The sequence below is a fragment of the Cicer arietinum genome, chromosome 3 (assembly GCF_000331145.2).
Source record: "Cicer arietinum cultivar CDC Frontier isolate Library 1 chromosome 3, Cicar.CDCFrontier_v2.0, whole genome shotgun sequence".
Taxonomy (NCBI): domain Eukaryota; kingdom Viridiplantae; phylum Streptophyta; class Magnoliopsida; order Fabales; family Fabaceae; genus Cicer; species Cicer arietinum.
This window is the reverse complement of record NC_021162.2, coordinates 65,455,020-65,473,545: the sequence shown is the minus strand read 5'-3', so window position 1 is coordinate 65,473,545 and position 18,526 is coordinate 65,455,020. Positions and strand designations below refer to the sequence as shown.

Here is an 18,526-nt window from a genome sequence, read left to right as displayed (position 1 = left end):
TTTCCCTAAAAAATAAGAAAAATATAAACAAAAAGAACCCAATTGTGAATGATGTTAACACTATCACAGTCACTGAGAACTTTGCAGCTTTGGCACTTCCTTTTCCAAGCTCATTTGCCACTCTAACACTGCAAATAAAGTTCATTTTCCATTGTAAACAAACAACAATAAAAATTGTGTGGAATTCATATAACTTTTTTTTTTAAGATAATGAAAAATCAATAACTACAATAATAAAAATTAAAGGGTGAGAATGTCAATACCTTGCTGCAGCCATGAAACCAAGTGATATCATCATTTCCCATCCATTGATGTTGAGACTGAAGAAAAAAATTAAATTTTATCTTAAGCAATCCAATTCAGTGATAGATCAAGCTAATGAACTTTTTTTTTTTTTGTGAACATAATAATCAAGCTAATTAATACAACGAAAACATAAGGTGGTTACAAAGTATATACAATATAATGATGAAATTGAAATGTGAAAATGCAAAAGGATTACCATATGGATAAAGCATCAATTTGAATCTCTGCATTTTCCATGTTGCCTGTTAAAAGAACCAATATTGTGTTGTACCATAGCTCAAAACTGCAAAATGTTCAATGGCTTCAAATTAGGAAGACAAATTTATGTTTATAAATATTTGTTTACTTAAGTAGCATAATAGAAATATTGATAATTAAAACTCTATCTCTAGAAAGAAAATCTAAATTTATTTCACAATAATAGCATTTTTAAATAATTCAACCCTCTTTTCATCTTTTTCTATTAGAGAGTTGTGGTTTAAGATAATATTTTAGCCTAAAATTACTCCTTTAATTTGTTTTTCTCCCTTTATATTTCTCTTTATATTTAAATAACTGGTTTCAACATATATTTATTTTATTTTGTGATATTTTCGTTCTAAGTAAGATATTATTTTATTCATTGTCCGTCATCTAAGTTGTTTGTTGACTATAACCTAATAAAACGAAGTTGAAAATCTTATTTAAAAGAGATTGTAAATACTCATCAGGGTTAGATGAATATCAATGGTGACCCAACAATATATATAACATACATTAATAGAGAGTGTCAGATGAACATAAGGGGTGCCAACAATATATATGTAATCTAGTAATAGACTCTAGTATCATATGAACATCGATGGTGACCCAACAATATATAGTAATAGACTTTAATGTCTTGTAATTTTAATAATATTTAAATTTGGGTCTAACTCAATCCCAAAATCTATTTGACAAGTGATGAATTTTCGTAGGTCGTCGATTAACTCGTACAATCAAAACATTGACACGGGTCTCCAATTAAGAAAGGCCACAATTTTTTTTATAATATACCTTAACTTTTAAAAAATTAATTTCTTTAATTTTGTATATTAAATGCTCTAAAATTTTATATTTGCACCTTATATCTAGAATAAATAGTCATTTTTTCATCACTGAGTTTGTGACAGCAACTACGGCCTACTTGACACCACCACCCACCATCGAACGTTAGAATCTTGATTTTTGATTTTAGGGTTTTGTGATTTTAAAAATCCAATATATAGATTCAATAGAGTTTCCAAAAACATTGAGACGGCCCTGGATTTTCTCCACTTATAAACACTATGAAAACCATGTCACTAGTAAACGTGGAATCTACAACATGATTAGTTAATACTTAATAGAGAAGAAAAACTCACCATAACATGGCACCTGATGAAAAGGAAAGTTTGACAACAGGCCAAAGATCTTTGAAAGCTAAAAATGAGAAACCTTTCCAAGTATTAGGACACCAACCACATGTAATAAATACAATTTGGCCAATATTTGGTATCCAAAAGGCCAAACTTGTTGAAATCATTGCACCAACAATCCCAAGCTTGTATTTCATAGTTAAAAGCCAAGATAGAAATACATGAACGATTATGGAAAATGCTGCCAAGAATGCAATAATAGTGTTCTTGCTTTGTGATTGAAGGAATGTTTGACAAGTGAATGAGGCAATGAAAGCAAACAAAATTGGAATTGACCAATAACCAATTGTTCCTGCCACTTGTGATACGGTTTCATCTTGGCCTAAGAGAATCAAAATTGGAGTTGTGAAGAGGAATAGTGGAAGAAGAATTAGTGCAGTTAATGATATAACTATCCATGATCTTTGAAGATATATTCCCATCATGCCATATTCTTTTGCACCATATGCTTGTCCACATAGTGTTGCCAATGCAGCTGCCATTCCTAACTACAATATTATTCATTTTATAAACACAATTAGTCTTCCACTTCATTTGGTTATAGTGTGATTGCATTTTGTATATGATGGCATTACATTTTAGATTATTTAATGAAGGATTTTGTGGCCTTCTATTTGGAGAAGCACATTGATATATTTAATGTTGTGACACTACATTTTTCACAAGCTTTTACCTTTTAAATCTATTCTAACATTAAAATTAATATTTTATCTATATTTTTCTTAAGACTATTTTATACATACATTTAATCATTATATATTTGTGAAAATATTTTAAGAATCCATTTAATAAAATGACCTCATAATACAATTTAGTTAGGTTAATATGTAAAAGAATTACATTATCGGTGTATAATAATTAATCTCGTATTTTGATAGTTAGAAAATGAGAAAATAAAAGGTGAAAAATATAATTGTTTGAAAATAACTAAAAAAAGGCATGCATTAATAATTGAATATCAATATTCATGTTTAGTTTTTTTCTTCTCTGGATTACTTTTTCAATTGTTCTTTTCTCATTTTATCTAAGTGGTTAACACATATTTAGTTTTTTTTCTTCGTGTTTTTGCATGTAATTTCATCGTTTGAGCACAATAATATTTTGTTCGTCGTTTTAATGCGGTGTTGTTTAATTTTTTGTCTTACTACAGTGTTCATTTTATTTAAATTGATAAATTAGACATGTCTATTCTTCACTTTTTGGTTTTGTTACATTTGTATGTATTTTATTGTAAATTTATTCGTAAATTTTTATTTTTTATTTTTAATGACGTTAAATTTATATTATTATTGTATTATACCGACGTGAATGAATGAATATATTTTTTTAGAAAAAATATAAATAAATACATAATATATACACACAATCCAAAAAGTCAAAAATATATTATCTGTTTCTAACGATTATATAGTCTATATTTAATGATTATTTTCTATTAAGATGCCTAGCTCTGAATCCTCAATTTGCTTTTTTTCCTCTTTGAGATCCATTACAAAAACATAAGGTAAAATCAAAATGGAACAAGAAAAAAGAGGTGAAAAGAAATTGATAAAGAATGAACATACCAGAAAACCATTAGCAAATCTAACAAGAACAGTGAAAACAAGAGCATAAGCAGCTAATTGAGTTGAACCAATATGACCAATAAATGCTTGACTTATAATTTGGATACCAAAAGTGGAAAATCTTGTGAATATGGCTGGACCTGCCACCACCCACATTAGCTTATTCTCTTTCCACATTCTCGACACCAATGACAACTCTTCTTCATCATTTTCTTTCACTATCAACTTCTTCTTTGAATCATCTCCCTCCATTTTTTCTACTTAGTGAATTGCTACTTTATGAATATATAAAATGCCAATATACTATAAAGAGAAACTATTTAAAGAATGATGAGAATTAATGAGACTAAAGATAAAACAAATACAAGTAGTTGTCGTTTGGAACGATCAGTAACTATTGTCAGAATTTCATAAAACTTATTGTGTAGAGTAGTTGTCACATTTATTGCATTTTATTGGCTGGATTTTGATAAATAGTTACACAATCTTCAAACATTGCATTGGGTGGAGATTAATTTAGCACGTATATTTTGAATCATACTCATTGAGTGGTTTAATAAGCTCTTACGTGGATGGCTAAGAACCCTACTATTCTTTTAATCTCATCATAATATATAATAACACACTTTGAAGGATAATGGCAAAAATCTTGTGCCCAAATCACTACACTATTCAGAACTCAAATGAATCATATATTATCTCTCTTTTTTTCACTTTATTCTACACACATTTGTTGCAATTACCGATTTGCAATAGTTTCATATATGACAACACTTATTTCACTCCAATGCTACAAACTTAATCTTACAAGTTTGTAAAAATTAAGGACAGAGTATTGGAAATGCTCTTAAGTTCCTAACTCAGATTACTTATACAATTTTTATAAAGAAATGGCAATTGTATTGTATGTTTCTGAAATCATTATGTTTTTCTCTTAAAATATCTACTATATTATTGTGATCTTAATCAATTTTTTTTTTTTGTCTATAGATAAAATGGTAGAAAAATTCATACAAAAATGTAAGTTTTGTTTCGAACACGAGATATGATATTCAGTCACTTTAATTGACTTATATAATTTTTTAAAGTAAATTGAAAAGATTGAATCATAAGATGATTTGGTGATTTAGGAGAAAACCAATACGAAAGATTAATTAAATAAATTTCATAAATTTAAAATAGATTTGATTGCTTATAACGAAGTTGTAATGAATAAAAAATTCTCCAAATTCTTATTTTTGTGGTAATATCTTGTTTACATTTATATTGATAAAAAAATATGCTTTGCCGATGTTATCTTCACATAAATTAAGGATGTCAAAGTAATATACCTTTAAAAATATTTTAAAAATAAATGACAAAATTAATTATTTTCTTCAATTTATTATGTGATGTAAGGAAGAAATGAAAAATAAAAATTAAATACATTGACAATACTAAATTAATTGGAATTTGATTGTTGTGTATTCAAATACAATAACATCAACATATATTATAATTAGGTATCGGTATGTAGACAATGTGGGAAGTACCATCTAAAAAGTGTTAAATTTAATTTATTAGTATTTAGCGATACTCTCTTTGAAATTAATTTAGTATTAACCGACAATCAATTGTTTCGAGTATGGTTTTTATGATAATTTATAATAAGTATATTATAGTTATTCTCTTTATTAAGAAGAAAATATAAAAATATTAAGTTTAATAAATTGATTAGCAACAAACCTTGTTCCATGTATAGTTTTTATAATAAGTATTCTGATTATTTAATTTTATTTAAAAAGTAAAAAAAAATATTAAGATAAATTAATTGATTAATAATAAATATTAAGTTTAATAAATTGATTAGCAACAAACCTTGTTCCATGTATAGTTTTTATAATAAGTATTCTGATTATTTAATTTTATTTAAAAAGTAAAAAAAAATATTAAGATAAATTAATTGATTAATAATAAATATTAAGTTTAATAAATTGATTAGCAACAAACCTTGTTCCATGTATAGTTTTTATAATAAGTATTCTGATTATTTAATTTTATTTAAAAAGTAAAAAAAAAATATTAAGATAAATTAATTGATTAATAATAAATATTAATTTCATTTCATCGGGATTGTTTAGTGACTTATTTCCAAAAAAGTAACGGGAAAAAATAATCAAAATATAAAAAAAATTAATGACAAATATTTATCTCGTATATTAATTATATGATTCAATGATTTATTTAATAATTCATTTCCAAAATAGCATCGTGAAAAAAATAGAAGTATGAAAAATTATAGTTTATATAATATAATTGATCTTATTTTTATGTCGATGATATTTAAAAAACTCATTATTAATGTATCAATGGCAAACATGTGTTCCACATATGATTTTTTATAATAAAATTTATATTATAATTATTCTCATCTTTATTTAGAAAATATAAAAATTAATAAATTAAAATAAATAATTATTGACAAACATTTGTCTCATGTATGATTTTTATAATAAATTATAATTAATATGTTATAATTATTCTCCTTTTTATCTAGAATATATCAACAACAAAATCTAAATTTAACTAGTTGATTATTCACAAATTATTGTTGTTCCGTGTATTATTTTTATAGTAAATTATAATTATTATGTTATAATTATTCAATCATTATTAAGAAGATATCCAAAAAATATTAAATTTAATTAATTGATTAGTGATTAATATTTATTTTATATAAATTATATATACGCTTTAATGATTTGTTTAGTGACTATTTTCAAAAAAAAAAATAATGTGAAGAAATCAAAATATAAAAAAGTTATAGTTAATATATCGATATCACTGTTACGCTGACTATATTAAAAAATATTCATTTTATTTAACTAATTAGTGATAAATGTTTGTGTCATGCATAATTTTTATAATATATTAAAATATATTGCTATCATTTGTTATGTGTGTAATTTTTAAAATAAATATATTATACGATTATTATCACTTAATTTAAATAATAAAAATATTAAATTTAATTAATTATTCAATAATAAATATTTATTTTATAGACTAATAATAAGCTCAGACGCCTCGTTGAACCTGTTCTAGGTTTTGTGAACGTGTGTAACAAGGAAAGTAAAATGTTTAACGTCAAGCTCTATTTGTAAGATCTGCATGTTTCTTAATTATTAATAGTTAATGAGATGTATTTTCTTCATTTAATTTTATTAGGTAATTACTAGATTTTATAGTAATTTTAATTAATATTTTTGAAATGCATATATTCTTATTTGATTTGACTGTATATGTCGTTAATTTTGGTTAAAAAGAAAAAAAACTGAATAATGTTTCCTTATAAATTATTTAAAATAATGCCTCCTTATAAATTATTTAAAATAATACTAATAAATTTTAAAATAAATAAATAGTAGTAATAATGATAATAATAATAATAATAATAATAATAATAATAATAATAATAATAATAATAATAATTTGGTTGTTTTAAGAGAATCTATTATAATATATTAAAATAAAATTTCAACTCTATTGAATGACATATCATATACTTATATGTCACGTCATAGCATTTACGCTACATCGTTTATATTCTTATGTGGCACCTTTCATATGTCTCTACTATTAATCTCAAATCTTTTATTCCTCAATTTAGCTTTTACATCTCACACGTCATATATATAAGTTAAAAACCATTTCAAAAAAGTTCACATAAAAATAATTGTACCAGTTTCTCACTCCAATCAACATTTATGATTTCTGCAATTCTAACTTTACATATCCTATAGATTCATTAGCAAAAAAATACGTTATATTGACGTTGTCTCATCTCAAATGTTTCAGTAATCATTTGCAAATATAAATACGATCTCACGAAGTCATATTTGAATATGATCTCACAAAGTCATCTATGTTTATTTCTTGAAAAATTTGTGTCATTGATACACTTATCTTCACATATGTAACTAATTATAAATTGTCCATACATGTAGGCAAAATACTTTTATAGATATATATATATATTTATATATTGTTTTATAAGATATTTTATTGGTATCAAAAGACAAAATTGAAACTAAAGCATCTCGACACATTTCAAAGGTACATAATTTGAATTTGAAAAATTAAATTTATACGTCGGAAAAAAAAACTAAGTTAATATATTTTCATTATATTATATTTTTATGACATCTTTAGTATTCTTTATATGTCAGAAAAAATTCAGTTATTCTTAGTTCTCTTTCATTCTATTAGATTTTCATGACATATTTGGTATTTTATATAACAATTTGTAGCTTATGCCCTATTAAAAAAATTGTAGCTTATGTCCTCAAATAAATAAATAAATTATTTTCATCTACAAAATGGATGTAATATTCAAACATAACATCTTTCATGTTTAATCAATTCAATATTAGAGGGTTCAAATTCATCTTGCATCTCACTCAACCATCATAAAATATAAACTTTTAAAATAATGTGATCTTAATTTTTTAATTTTAATAATAAAATTTAATCAATAACATTTTACTCTTTAATACAAAATATTTCAATTTTGATTTATTTTAATAGTTAATAAACAATTTTTTGATAAAATTATTTAAAAATAATTGAAATTTACTTTAAACAAAACATTGAAAGTTTCAACAAATAAATACATACTAATACTAAATTTAATTTGAACATTAGGTGTCTTTTAAATTATCATTTATTTTTAATATTCTTTCACAAAAACTTATTTTTTAACTGAAAACATATTATTTTTTATAAATAAATGTTAGTAAGTTAGTGGTTATACTAGTTTTATCTTATTTTGGACCCAAAACGGTATGAAAACTCGTGTTTCTCAACAACCAAATTATAACTTAATTAAAATATGTATTCATGGTAATTTATTACATATACATATATTTTCATTGTAATTCATCACATATAAATACAAATAAAGTATCGCTTAAATTGCAACAACAAAAAATTAATAAACTTTCAACAAAAATGTTATATCTTTAAAGTTATGAGAAAATTCTGTAAAAAAAATGACAAATTGGAATTGAAGTATCTCGACACATTTCAAAGGTATATATTTTAAATTTGAAAAATTAGATTTATATGTAAGAAAGAATTCAAGTATTTAAGGTTTTTTTCCGTTATATTATAATTTTATCAACATTTAATATTCTTTATATCAATTTATAATTTATGTTGTGTTACAAAAAATGTAGCTTATGTACTCAAATATTTTTTAAACAAATATTTTCATTTACATATTTGATATGACCTTGAAACATGACACATTTCATATTTAATCAATTTAATATTAAAAGATTCAAATTCATCACGCATCTAACTCAACCATGATAAAATATAGATTTTTAAAATAATTTAAACTTATTATATTTTTAATTTTAATTAAAAAGAAATTGATCAACTGCAATTTACTCTTTAATACAAAAGATTACAATTTTAACTTTTTTTTAATAGTTTGATAAAGTTGTGTGATATATAATTGTAATTGAAGTTTACCTTAAACAAAATATTTCAAGTTTCAACAAATAAATACACATTAATACTAAATTAATTAGAAAATTCACTTATCCTAAAAGCTACTATTTTACTTTTAATTTTCTTTCACAAAAAAAATAATAATAACATATTCAATATCATTATTCATAGCTAAAGCAAATTATTTTTATAAGTAAATATTAAGAAATTAGTGATTATATTAGTTTTATTAGATTTTGAACTCAAGAAGTTTACCTTAAACAAAATGTTTCAAGTTTCAACAAATAAATACACACTGATACTAAAATTAATTGGAAAACTTAGTTATCTTTAAAGCTATTATTTTACTTTTAATATTTCTTTACAAAAAATATAATAATGACATGTTCAATATCATTATTAATAGCTGAAACATATTTTTTTATGAGTAAATTTTATTAAATTAGTAGTTATATTAGTTTTATCAAATCTTGGACTCGAAACCTCTTTCTTAAAACTATTCGGTGTCTCTCACTTAAATTGCACTAACAAAAATAAACGAATTATTACGTCTCTACAAAAAAAAAAAAAAAAACTTTAAAAGTCATTACAAATCTTTAGAGCATCATTGTATGAAGATCTTAATGTAAAATATTATGATTGGTTTATCTTTGCTACGCAAAATGATAAAGTACAAGTTATTTTTTAAAGTTACAAATATTAATCTCTCGAACCAAGTTGGACCACAATAGACGACAAAATTCTTCTTTAAAAAATTTAACATTATTATATTCTCATAACAAGAAATATATATTATAACACATTTCCATACTTACAATTTATATATATTATATAATAAATTTTTTTTTTTTTTTGATGCGTTAATGCCAACATATATTGGCAAAGAAAAACTTACAACTTAATTAATTATATTCAAAAAAATGTTATTATAATGATTCAATCTTTTACTATTTAAAAATTAACTTTATTTTAACAATATAAATAAATAAATTATTCAATCTTAAATGATTTAAGTTCTTTTCTCCCTCTATTTTTTTGTTATCGGTCTTTTTATTTTATTAATAATATTTTTAGGGTGTGCCTAAATATTTATAGGTAAATGGAAGTGTCAATATAGTTGAGATGTCAATTAATCACGATAGTTTTTTTACACTTTCATATTTGCTTTAAAAAATGTTATTTGATCCCGACTCTCTAATTTCAAGTTTACAATACATTTGATTATATCACATTAAGCAACAATATAACATTATTAGTTACAAATGTTCAAAGATTCTTCAACAAAAACAATTATGGTTAATTTTTCAACTAAAATCGTTCAGGAACGACAATGGTGTAAGTAAATCAAAATTTAAAGTGTGTAAATAAATAAATAAATAAATAAATGATGTTTATGAAGGAAAAAAAAAAGTCATTTTCATTTCACGTTCACATAATTAAAATTTTAACATTCTTCTAAATTTTTAAGATTACAAATAATTGTGTTGTTAGTTATACAAAACGTTTATATATTTATTTTATCTATTTTTGTAGTGAAAAATAGTTATATATTTTAATAAAAAATTTATATGTACACATATATAAATATATCAACACTTACCGCGCAACGCGTGGGTTACAATCTAGTTTGTCTAAATCTTAAACTAAACTCAAACTTTATTTGAGTATGAGTTAGTAGTTGAAAGACAATTAAATATTGAGTTAATTATTACTTATTTGAAGGTGTGAATCGAGTTGAACAAAAGTTTGTGGCGCATAATTCTATAAACAACTTTTGTAGTGGTAAGAGCATCACTCAATTTCATTTCCTACTTGAATTATATGTGATATAAATGCACTCTGATGTTATGTAATGGTTATGTTTGTGTGTTATCTTCAAAATATGTGTGTTATATGAATTATATGTTTATGAGTGATATTATGAGATTAAACAATTTGCCTACTTTGATTGGTATTGGGTGGTTATTCAAGGTGATGACTTGTGTCTAAACTAGGTTGGTTTATGACAAGGTTGAATGGTTTTGGACGCTCTAGTTGAATGGTCTATTTTGTTACTAAATAAGGTGATGGATTCATGCATGCATTGGTGGTCTGGACCTAGTCGCGAGTACATGACGAATACTCAACGGTGGGATATTGAACATGAAACTTTGAAGAGCATTTGTCCAACAGTGGGAGAAGTTCGAAGGTGGGACATTGTCCAATCGTGTGACTCTTTGTTCTATGGGGTGGTGATATTCTGAAATCATGCATTGATATATAGTCTAACAAATAGGATTCGTGCATTATGTTTGATTTGTATCTTTGGTGTTTTGTGATTTTAATTGTTAAATGAAGTATATGATTTACTTATATTTTTCTATAATAATTATATATGCATGTCTATCTTCTTCGTATTTATTATTTGGAGATGACTCTTACATTGACAGATGACTATTCCAATTTGTTTTCCCACTCAAAGGAATTTTTGGATAAATAGATGAATAATTTCTATTAATTTCTAACATGGGTAGTGGTGGTCAGCTTTAGTGGATATTTTTGGTATGATATTTTTGAATCATAAAACTTGAGTACTTAATTATCTGATTTAGATACTTAAAAATTTGTAATTAATTATTAATTGGTTGTTTAAATTTTGTATTTTATTTATACGAGAATTAAAATATTTTCATTAAATATATATATATATATATATATATATATATATATATATATTAAACATAGTATTTAAACATATGTCGGGAGAAATGGATAAAAAAATTTATTAAGTGTAACATAGTGGATCAACACAAAATTAAGTCTCTAAAAAAAAGTATACATGGCAAAAAAGTTAATGGGTAAAACTTTTTCTCCATTGTATCGACTTTTTTATATAGATATTACATTAAATTATAATTAGTATATTATTTTTATTTTTATTTTATTTAAAAGTAAATATTATATTTAATTGATTGATTGAAAATAAATATTTATTTCTTGTATATTTTAACATCATGAAAATTTTGAAGTGTTAAAATATTATAATTAATAAGTTGTAATTATTTTATTTTTATGTCGATGATATTGAAAAGACATTAATTTTAATTAATTTTTTAATGATAAATATTTATCTTTTGTATGAATTTCATAATTATATTTAGTATATTATTATTATATTATAAATAATGAATTTTATAATTTTTTATGAATTTTATAATTGTATTATAAATAATGAATTTTGTAATTTTAATTAATTTTTTATAATTGTTTTAATGAAAAATATTATAATTATATTTAATATATTATAATTATTCTCATTTTTATTTAAAATAATTTTAAAAAAATTATTAAATTTAAGTAATTAAAATTTACGACAAACGTTTTCTCGTATATTAATTGTTTGCTATAGCAGCTTGTATAATAGCTCATTTAAAAAATAAAAAATAAAAAGAACTAATAATTATACAATAACCTTGATAAAGCTGATTTGGTTGAATGTGTAGTAGAAGGTTAACATAGTATTAACTAATATGTCACTTTCCTATACATTTGATTGGTTTGATTTTAAATTGTCTCTAAAAAATTGTAAATAAATTATCACAACTAATTAAATTAGTCACATATATTTTACTTTTTTCAAAAAAAAATTATATGTTTAACATAATATAACTAATTTTAATAGATTGTCACTAACTTATTCACAATTTTTGAAAGAGTTTAGACCACACCTTTTATAAAAACTTTTGATGACAAAGCAAGAGCAATGATAGTGAAAGGAAAAAGAAAAAAAGAAGAAAGTGGGTTAGAAGGTGATATTTCAACCCTCGTTTTCACATGTGAGTAGATATATCTAATTATATTGAATGTATTATTATTAACTAAAAGTTATAAACATACTTTAATAAATAAAAAAAGGAAAAAGTCAAATTTCAAATTTTATTTTATAATATACTTAAGTCGAAAGAAAAGAAACAAAGAAAAGGTGTATGTCGTTTTCCAAGCTAATGGGATACAACTTGTCCAAAGCAATTGGATAGTTTTGGTTTGTCGCCATTCATACATCGTCAGGTACGTGATGTTTCTTTATTTATTTGATTAAAGATCTAACAAATTAACTTTATTTGATGACAAAAACGACCATAAAGGAGTGAAGAATCTTTCCAATGGACTAAATTACATATCACGACAAAAATGTCTTTATGTTGTTACACCGCTATTTCAATAGACCAATCGTTAGTTTTCGTATATTCTGTCCGATTCAAAACATAAATAAAAAATGAATTAAAAGTTGATATATTAATTAAATTTAAAATTAAATATATTAATTTTTTTAATATTTTTTATTTATATTTGAAACAAAGTAGTATTTTTTTAAAATATGTATATTTAAATTGTATAGATTATTTGAAAATACGCATATAAACTTGTAAAGTTTAATATTTATTTTATATATACTTCCAAACGTTAGTTTGCTGGTGAGAAAAGTAACTTCCTTAAATTTATGATTATCTTTAAGTATTTGGAGTCCAAAGGGGACCAAATACTTGTGTTTGTTTTGAACTATCAATCAATTCAAACACGTTTTTGCTATAAAAACAAAAAACCAAATTGTAATTTGTAAGTATATGAATTATTATCACTATTATTTTTTGTATTTAATATTGTTCTAATCAATGTAAAAATCTACTACTCAAAAGGACTAAAAAATGAATATAATGTAAGGTACATTGATTAGAAAAAGTTAAATAAAGATAATAAAGATGAATAAACTCATATCAAGCTGTCAATCATATCTCATAAAGATGATTTAAGCAATAATATTACAAAATATCATCAGAAAATATATGTATAAAACATTTTCTATAATAAATGTGCAATTGTGTAATTTTATTTTTATTTTGTATCAAAAAATAAATATTTGTATAATTTTTGTATCAAAAAAATAAATATTTGTATAATTTTTAATATTATTTTCTTATCATACATAGATTTTAGGTTTCATCATGTTAGAGCTTAATATATTTTATGACCTAATAGTGCATAACAAAACTTGTATTTAGTCAAAAAAATGAAAAAAGAATTTGTATTTAATATGTTGTATATTCAATCTCTATTAATCTCTTTGAGATGAGATAAATATATTTCTCTACTGAAGATGGTGCCATTCTTAACTCTAAATTTTTACTTACGTTAAGAAGACCAAAAATCCACATTTTATGCAAACAAGAACTCAAATGACGTGTGCAAGACTCTATCACTATGAATCTATGATCTATGAGCAAAACCATTAGACCTATTTGAAATTAAATTCCAAAACTATATGAGAGAAATCCATTTCAAATTTGATTTAAGACATACAATTAATAATAGATAAACATACAATTGCTATCTATCTATTTATATATCAATTTATTGGCTGCATAAGACACAATTGATATCATTGAAACTATGTTCCAATTAATTTTGTTTTTCTTTCTTGATCAGTACTCTCCACCTTGGACCACTTGTTTATGCGATTACGAGCTACATTCACCTGCAACAAATGATTTAACAATCATGTTAAATGAATATCTACAAGAATTTAATTATTATGCACTGTCAATTATTATTAAACTCTAATTAGGAGGCAATCTCAAATACCTGTTCATCCCAATTAGTTTTGTAGGTAATTATAGTTAGCACTATAGCCATCCAAATTCCCTACACAAGTTGAAAAACTTTGTTCAATTAATAAGGAAGCATATTATAAAGATATAAATGCAATTTAAAAAACAAGAGGGATTGTAAAAGCCTACCTTGACTTGCCAATGAATAACATTACCAAGCACAATCCCAACAGGAATACCTATGATGTAATAACAACCTATGTTCACATATGCTACAATGCTTTGCCAACCAGCTCCAATAGCAACTCCTGTTCACATCACATTTTTTTCGTATTCTTTGGTAAGTATGAATATATATACTAATATACACAAGCAAAAATGACAAATTCAATGTATAACTGTTGTTAAGTATAGCATTGAAGATTAATTTGTATTAGTCATGCAAAACTAATCAGGATTGAAAATGTTGGAAATTAGTACCTGAGAGTACTGGTTGAACACTGTTTAGTAGTATAGAGATTGATAACAAAGGCGATAAATCTCCGACAGCTGCGGCCACCTCTTTATTTGAGGTAAATATATAAGCAAGTCGTTCCCTAAAGAATAAGAAAAACAGAAACAGAAAGGATCCAATGGCCAATGATGTAAGGACTGTCACAACGATCGAGAACTTTGCAGCTTTCGCGCTTCCTTTACCAAGCTCATTCGATACTCGAACGCTGCACAATAAGTAAATGTAAATTTTCAAAGCCTAAGTAAACATACAACATAGGAGAAATAAATGGCTGCATCAATGATAGATAGAGAGGGGATTAGAACAATGCTATTATTACCTTGCTGCAGCCATGAAACCAAGTGATATCATCATTTCCCATCCATTGATGTTGAGACTGACATTAACAAAATTTGATCTTTAGTAGTAAGCCAGGTGAAAAGGCCTTTTATACATCAAACCAATAACATAAAGTAGAAACACAACACATGATCTTTTTTAAGAAAAACAAAGTGTTACAATGCAGAAGCATTACCATATAGATAGTGCATCAATTTCAACCTCTGCATTTTTCATGTTCCCTGTCAAAAGAACCAATATTGTGTTGTACCACAGCTCAAGACTGCATAATATTTAAACAGATTCAAATTAGTAAGGCATATATATCTGTTCACAAAAAAACAATGTTATAACAGCAACATTAGTTCAAAAGAATAAAGATACAAAAACACAAAAGAAAGTACACATGATGTTTAATCATAGAGTTCGGTCAATTGTGTCTATGTCTTCAACTGCAGTACCATTCTATTATGATTCAAGATTAGAGTTTATAGTGTACAACTTGTATTAAATACTTCTACCCTAGCAACTTGCTCACTTATCACAAACTATGAGTCATACGCAACAAAAATTTCTTACCAACATAAAGGACATAATAGCAATCTAGATAATCAAACTTAAAAATGAAATCCAAATAAGTTTATCAATAGTAATTGCATCGGCAAAGAACTTACCACAACATGGCACCAGCTGAAAGGGAAAGTTTGACAACAGGCCAAAGGTCTTTGAATGCTAAAAATGAGAAACCATTCCAAGTTTGAGGGCACCAACCACATGTAACAAATATAAGTTGACCAATGTTTGGAATCCAGTAAGCCAAACAAGTTGAAATCATTGCACCAGCAATCCCAAATTTGTATTTCGTTGTCAAAAGCCAAGAGAGGAATGCATGAAGGATAATGGAAAAAGCTGCCAAGAATGCAATGATGGTATTCTTGCTTTGTGATTGAAGGAATGTCTGGCAAGTGAATGAGACAATGAAAGCAAACATAACTGGAATTGACCAAAGAGAAATTGTTCCTGCTACTTGTGCTATGCTTTCATCTTGGCCTAAGAGAGTCAAAATTGGGGTTGTGAAGATGAAAACAGGAAGAAGAGTGAGTGCTGTTACGAATAAAACTATCCATGATCTTTGAAGATAAACTCCCATCATGCTATATTCTTTTGCACCATATGCTTGTCCACATAGTGTTGACAATGCAGTTGCCATTCCCAACTGCAGTTGTCATTTTACAAACAGTTAATTTTGGATTAGTAGATGATAGTATTATCCATGCATTGTTATGGCAATTGTAATAGTACATATGAAGCACTGACACGGACGTGGATGTCAAACACGACGTTAACACAGACAATAATTTACAAAAATGAGAAATATTGAATGTAATAATCACATTTTCGGTTTCATGTGACTCGTGTTAGACACCATATCATGTTTCCAATCTGAAGTGCCGTTGCAAAATACAACACCATCATTTTCACTGGATAAATTATTCTTGGGGAGATTGAGCTCCCTTGTAATTCAATGACATACATCATTTCCATTTTTTAAACCATGTTGGTGAAATTGAAATCTGTCCGCATTAGAACTTATTTTCAGGTCATATCTTATCTAACATGGAACTCTTAATATGTTTTGCAATGACACTGAGTTTACTGAAACCACGGTGACATCCTACTTTTGTTGAAAACTTTTATCAAAATACAATAATTTACTGTGATTCTATTAAGCTCACCCTAAATCCAAACATAAATTTCAGGAATATATCTGTTCCGAGTTCTTTTAAAATAGAGAGGTGTGTGCTTCATTTAATGGTTGAAAAGGTGAGTACAATTTATCCATTATTATTTTAGCAATGTATAGATTAAACAAAAGTGTATACAAAGGAAAAGTTGCAACCTTCACTTCATTTTTATGTAATCTTTTGAAATATAAGCTTCTCTCACACAACCCCATTTTAATAATCTCTAGTCACAACTCTAACACCAAAAGATTCAATTATAACAAACCAGACAAAAAAGGGGTAAGAAATTTTTTAACTTTTATTTGAACAAACAGAGAAGTATCATTCTTTTATGCAAAACAAAAAACACCATCCTTAAAATTAACAAAATTTGAAGAGGCCACAAGAAACGTAAACATAGCAAAAATATTTCATGGACATCGATTTTTTCATAAACAATTGAATAAATCATATTTTTTGCAGTAATTTGAAATAATTAATTAGTCAACTGAATTAATCACATATTTTTTCTGATTAGTTGCGTGTATACAAAAAGTGATGTAAACATGCAGATGAGATAACATAATGACATTGAAAATGGTTCTATTATACTAAAAAAGTAATGGTAAAGAATAAAAAAGAAAAAGTAATGGAGAATGAAAATTACCAGAATACCATTGGCGAATCTAATGAGAACAGTGAAAACAAGAGCAAAAGCAGCGAGTTCTCTAGAACCAATATGACCAACAAAAGCTTGACTAATAACTTGAATACCAAAAGTTGAGAATCTTGTGAAAATAGCTGGTGCTGCAACTATCCACATAAGCTTTGTTTCATTCCACACCCTTTTTCCAAGTGGCTCTTCTTCTTCTTCATTTTCTTGTGATTTTGTCAGTAGTTTCTGTTTTAGATCTCTTTCCATTTTGTGAGAGGCTGCGTTGCCTGTTATGATGTCTGTGTTTTGTAGTAGATGAAAAGAAGAGCAACGCAGAGAAAAAGGGAAAACAGAATTGAGTTGTTATGAATAAACGTGATATGCTTCTTATTATAACCTTTTTCACTTGTTTTTTCATTCATGCATATTATATTATTATTATTATTATTGCCAAAAAAACATTCGTCACGTTCCTTTCAATAATCACATGTCTTCCCTAATTAGTTTAATTAATTTTAATATTATTAATCTTAAAATATTATTTTGTAAAACAAAATTTTATATTAAATCTTAATTCAATTGATAAATATTAATATTATTAAAATAAATATTATAATTAATAATATCAAAATTATTAGATTTTATCACTTATTTTACGAAGAAAAAAAGAGTCTCAAACAAAATTAATAAAAAGAAATGAGTGTTTTAAAAATGTATTATTATTTATTATAATTATCATTTTTATATTATTATTCTTAAAATATTATTTGATAAAACATATAGTTTAATAAAAAGAAAGGGTTGTTTTAAAGATGTAATTATCTTTTATTAAAATTAATTTACTTTAACTTAACATTTTCGATCACTGAATGCGAATTCTTTAGTCCATGTTTTAGACTATTAATTCCTTTTTTTTTTTATCAAATA

At 24.8% G+C, this 18,526-nt stretch overlaps 2 protein-coding genes across 2 annotated transcripts in view; both read right to left on the bottom strand.

Annotated features, from left to right (window-relative positions):
- Positions 1 to 3,743, bottom strand: part of LOC101509807 (protein DETOXIFICATION 21-like) — a 5,085-nt gene extending 1,342 nt beyond the window's left edge. Inside the window, exons 1-5 of the mRNA XM_073365755.1 lie at positions 3,308 to 3,743; positions 1,689 to 2,230; positions 503 to 589; positions 264 to 320; positions 2 to 128 (exon numbers count right to left, since the gene is read on the bottom strand). Of these exons, the coding sequence (XP_073221856.1) occupies positions 2 to 128; positions 264 to 320; positions 503 to 589; positions 1,689 to 2,230; positions 3,308 to 3,559 (1,065 nt within the window). The 5' untranslated portion in view covers positions 3,560 to 3,743. The remainder of the gene's footprint in view (position 1; positions 129 to 263; positions 321 to 502; positions 590 to 1,688; positions 2,231 to 3,307) is intronic.
- Positions 3,744 to 14,055: 10,312 nt separating this feature from the next.
- Positions 14,056 to 17,970, bottom strand: LOC101509490 (protein DETOXIFICATION 21-like). Its single transcript, XM_004493200.4, has 8 exons — positions 17,612 to 17,970; positions 15,895 to 16,436; positions 15,417 to 15,503; positions 15,222 to 15,278; positions 14,869 to 15,107; positions 14,578 to 14,696; positions 14,423 to 14,482; positions 14,056 to 14,315 (listed from the first exon to the last, which is right to left on the bottom strand). Exons 1-8 carry the CDS (start codon positions 17,864 to 17,866, stop codon positions 14,229 to 14,231), a joined length of 1,446 nt encoding a protein of 481 aa, XP_004493257.1. The 5' UTR covers positions 17,867 to 17,970; the 3' UTR covers positions 14,056 to 14,228.
- Between the last annotated feature and the right edge of the window lie 556 nt (positions 17,971 to 18,526).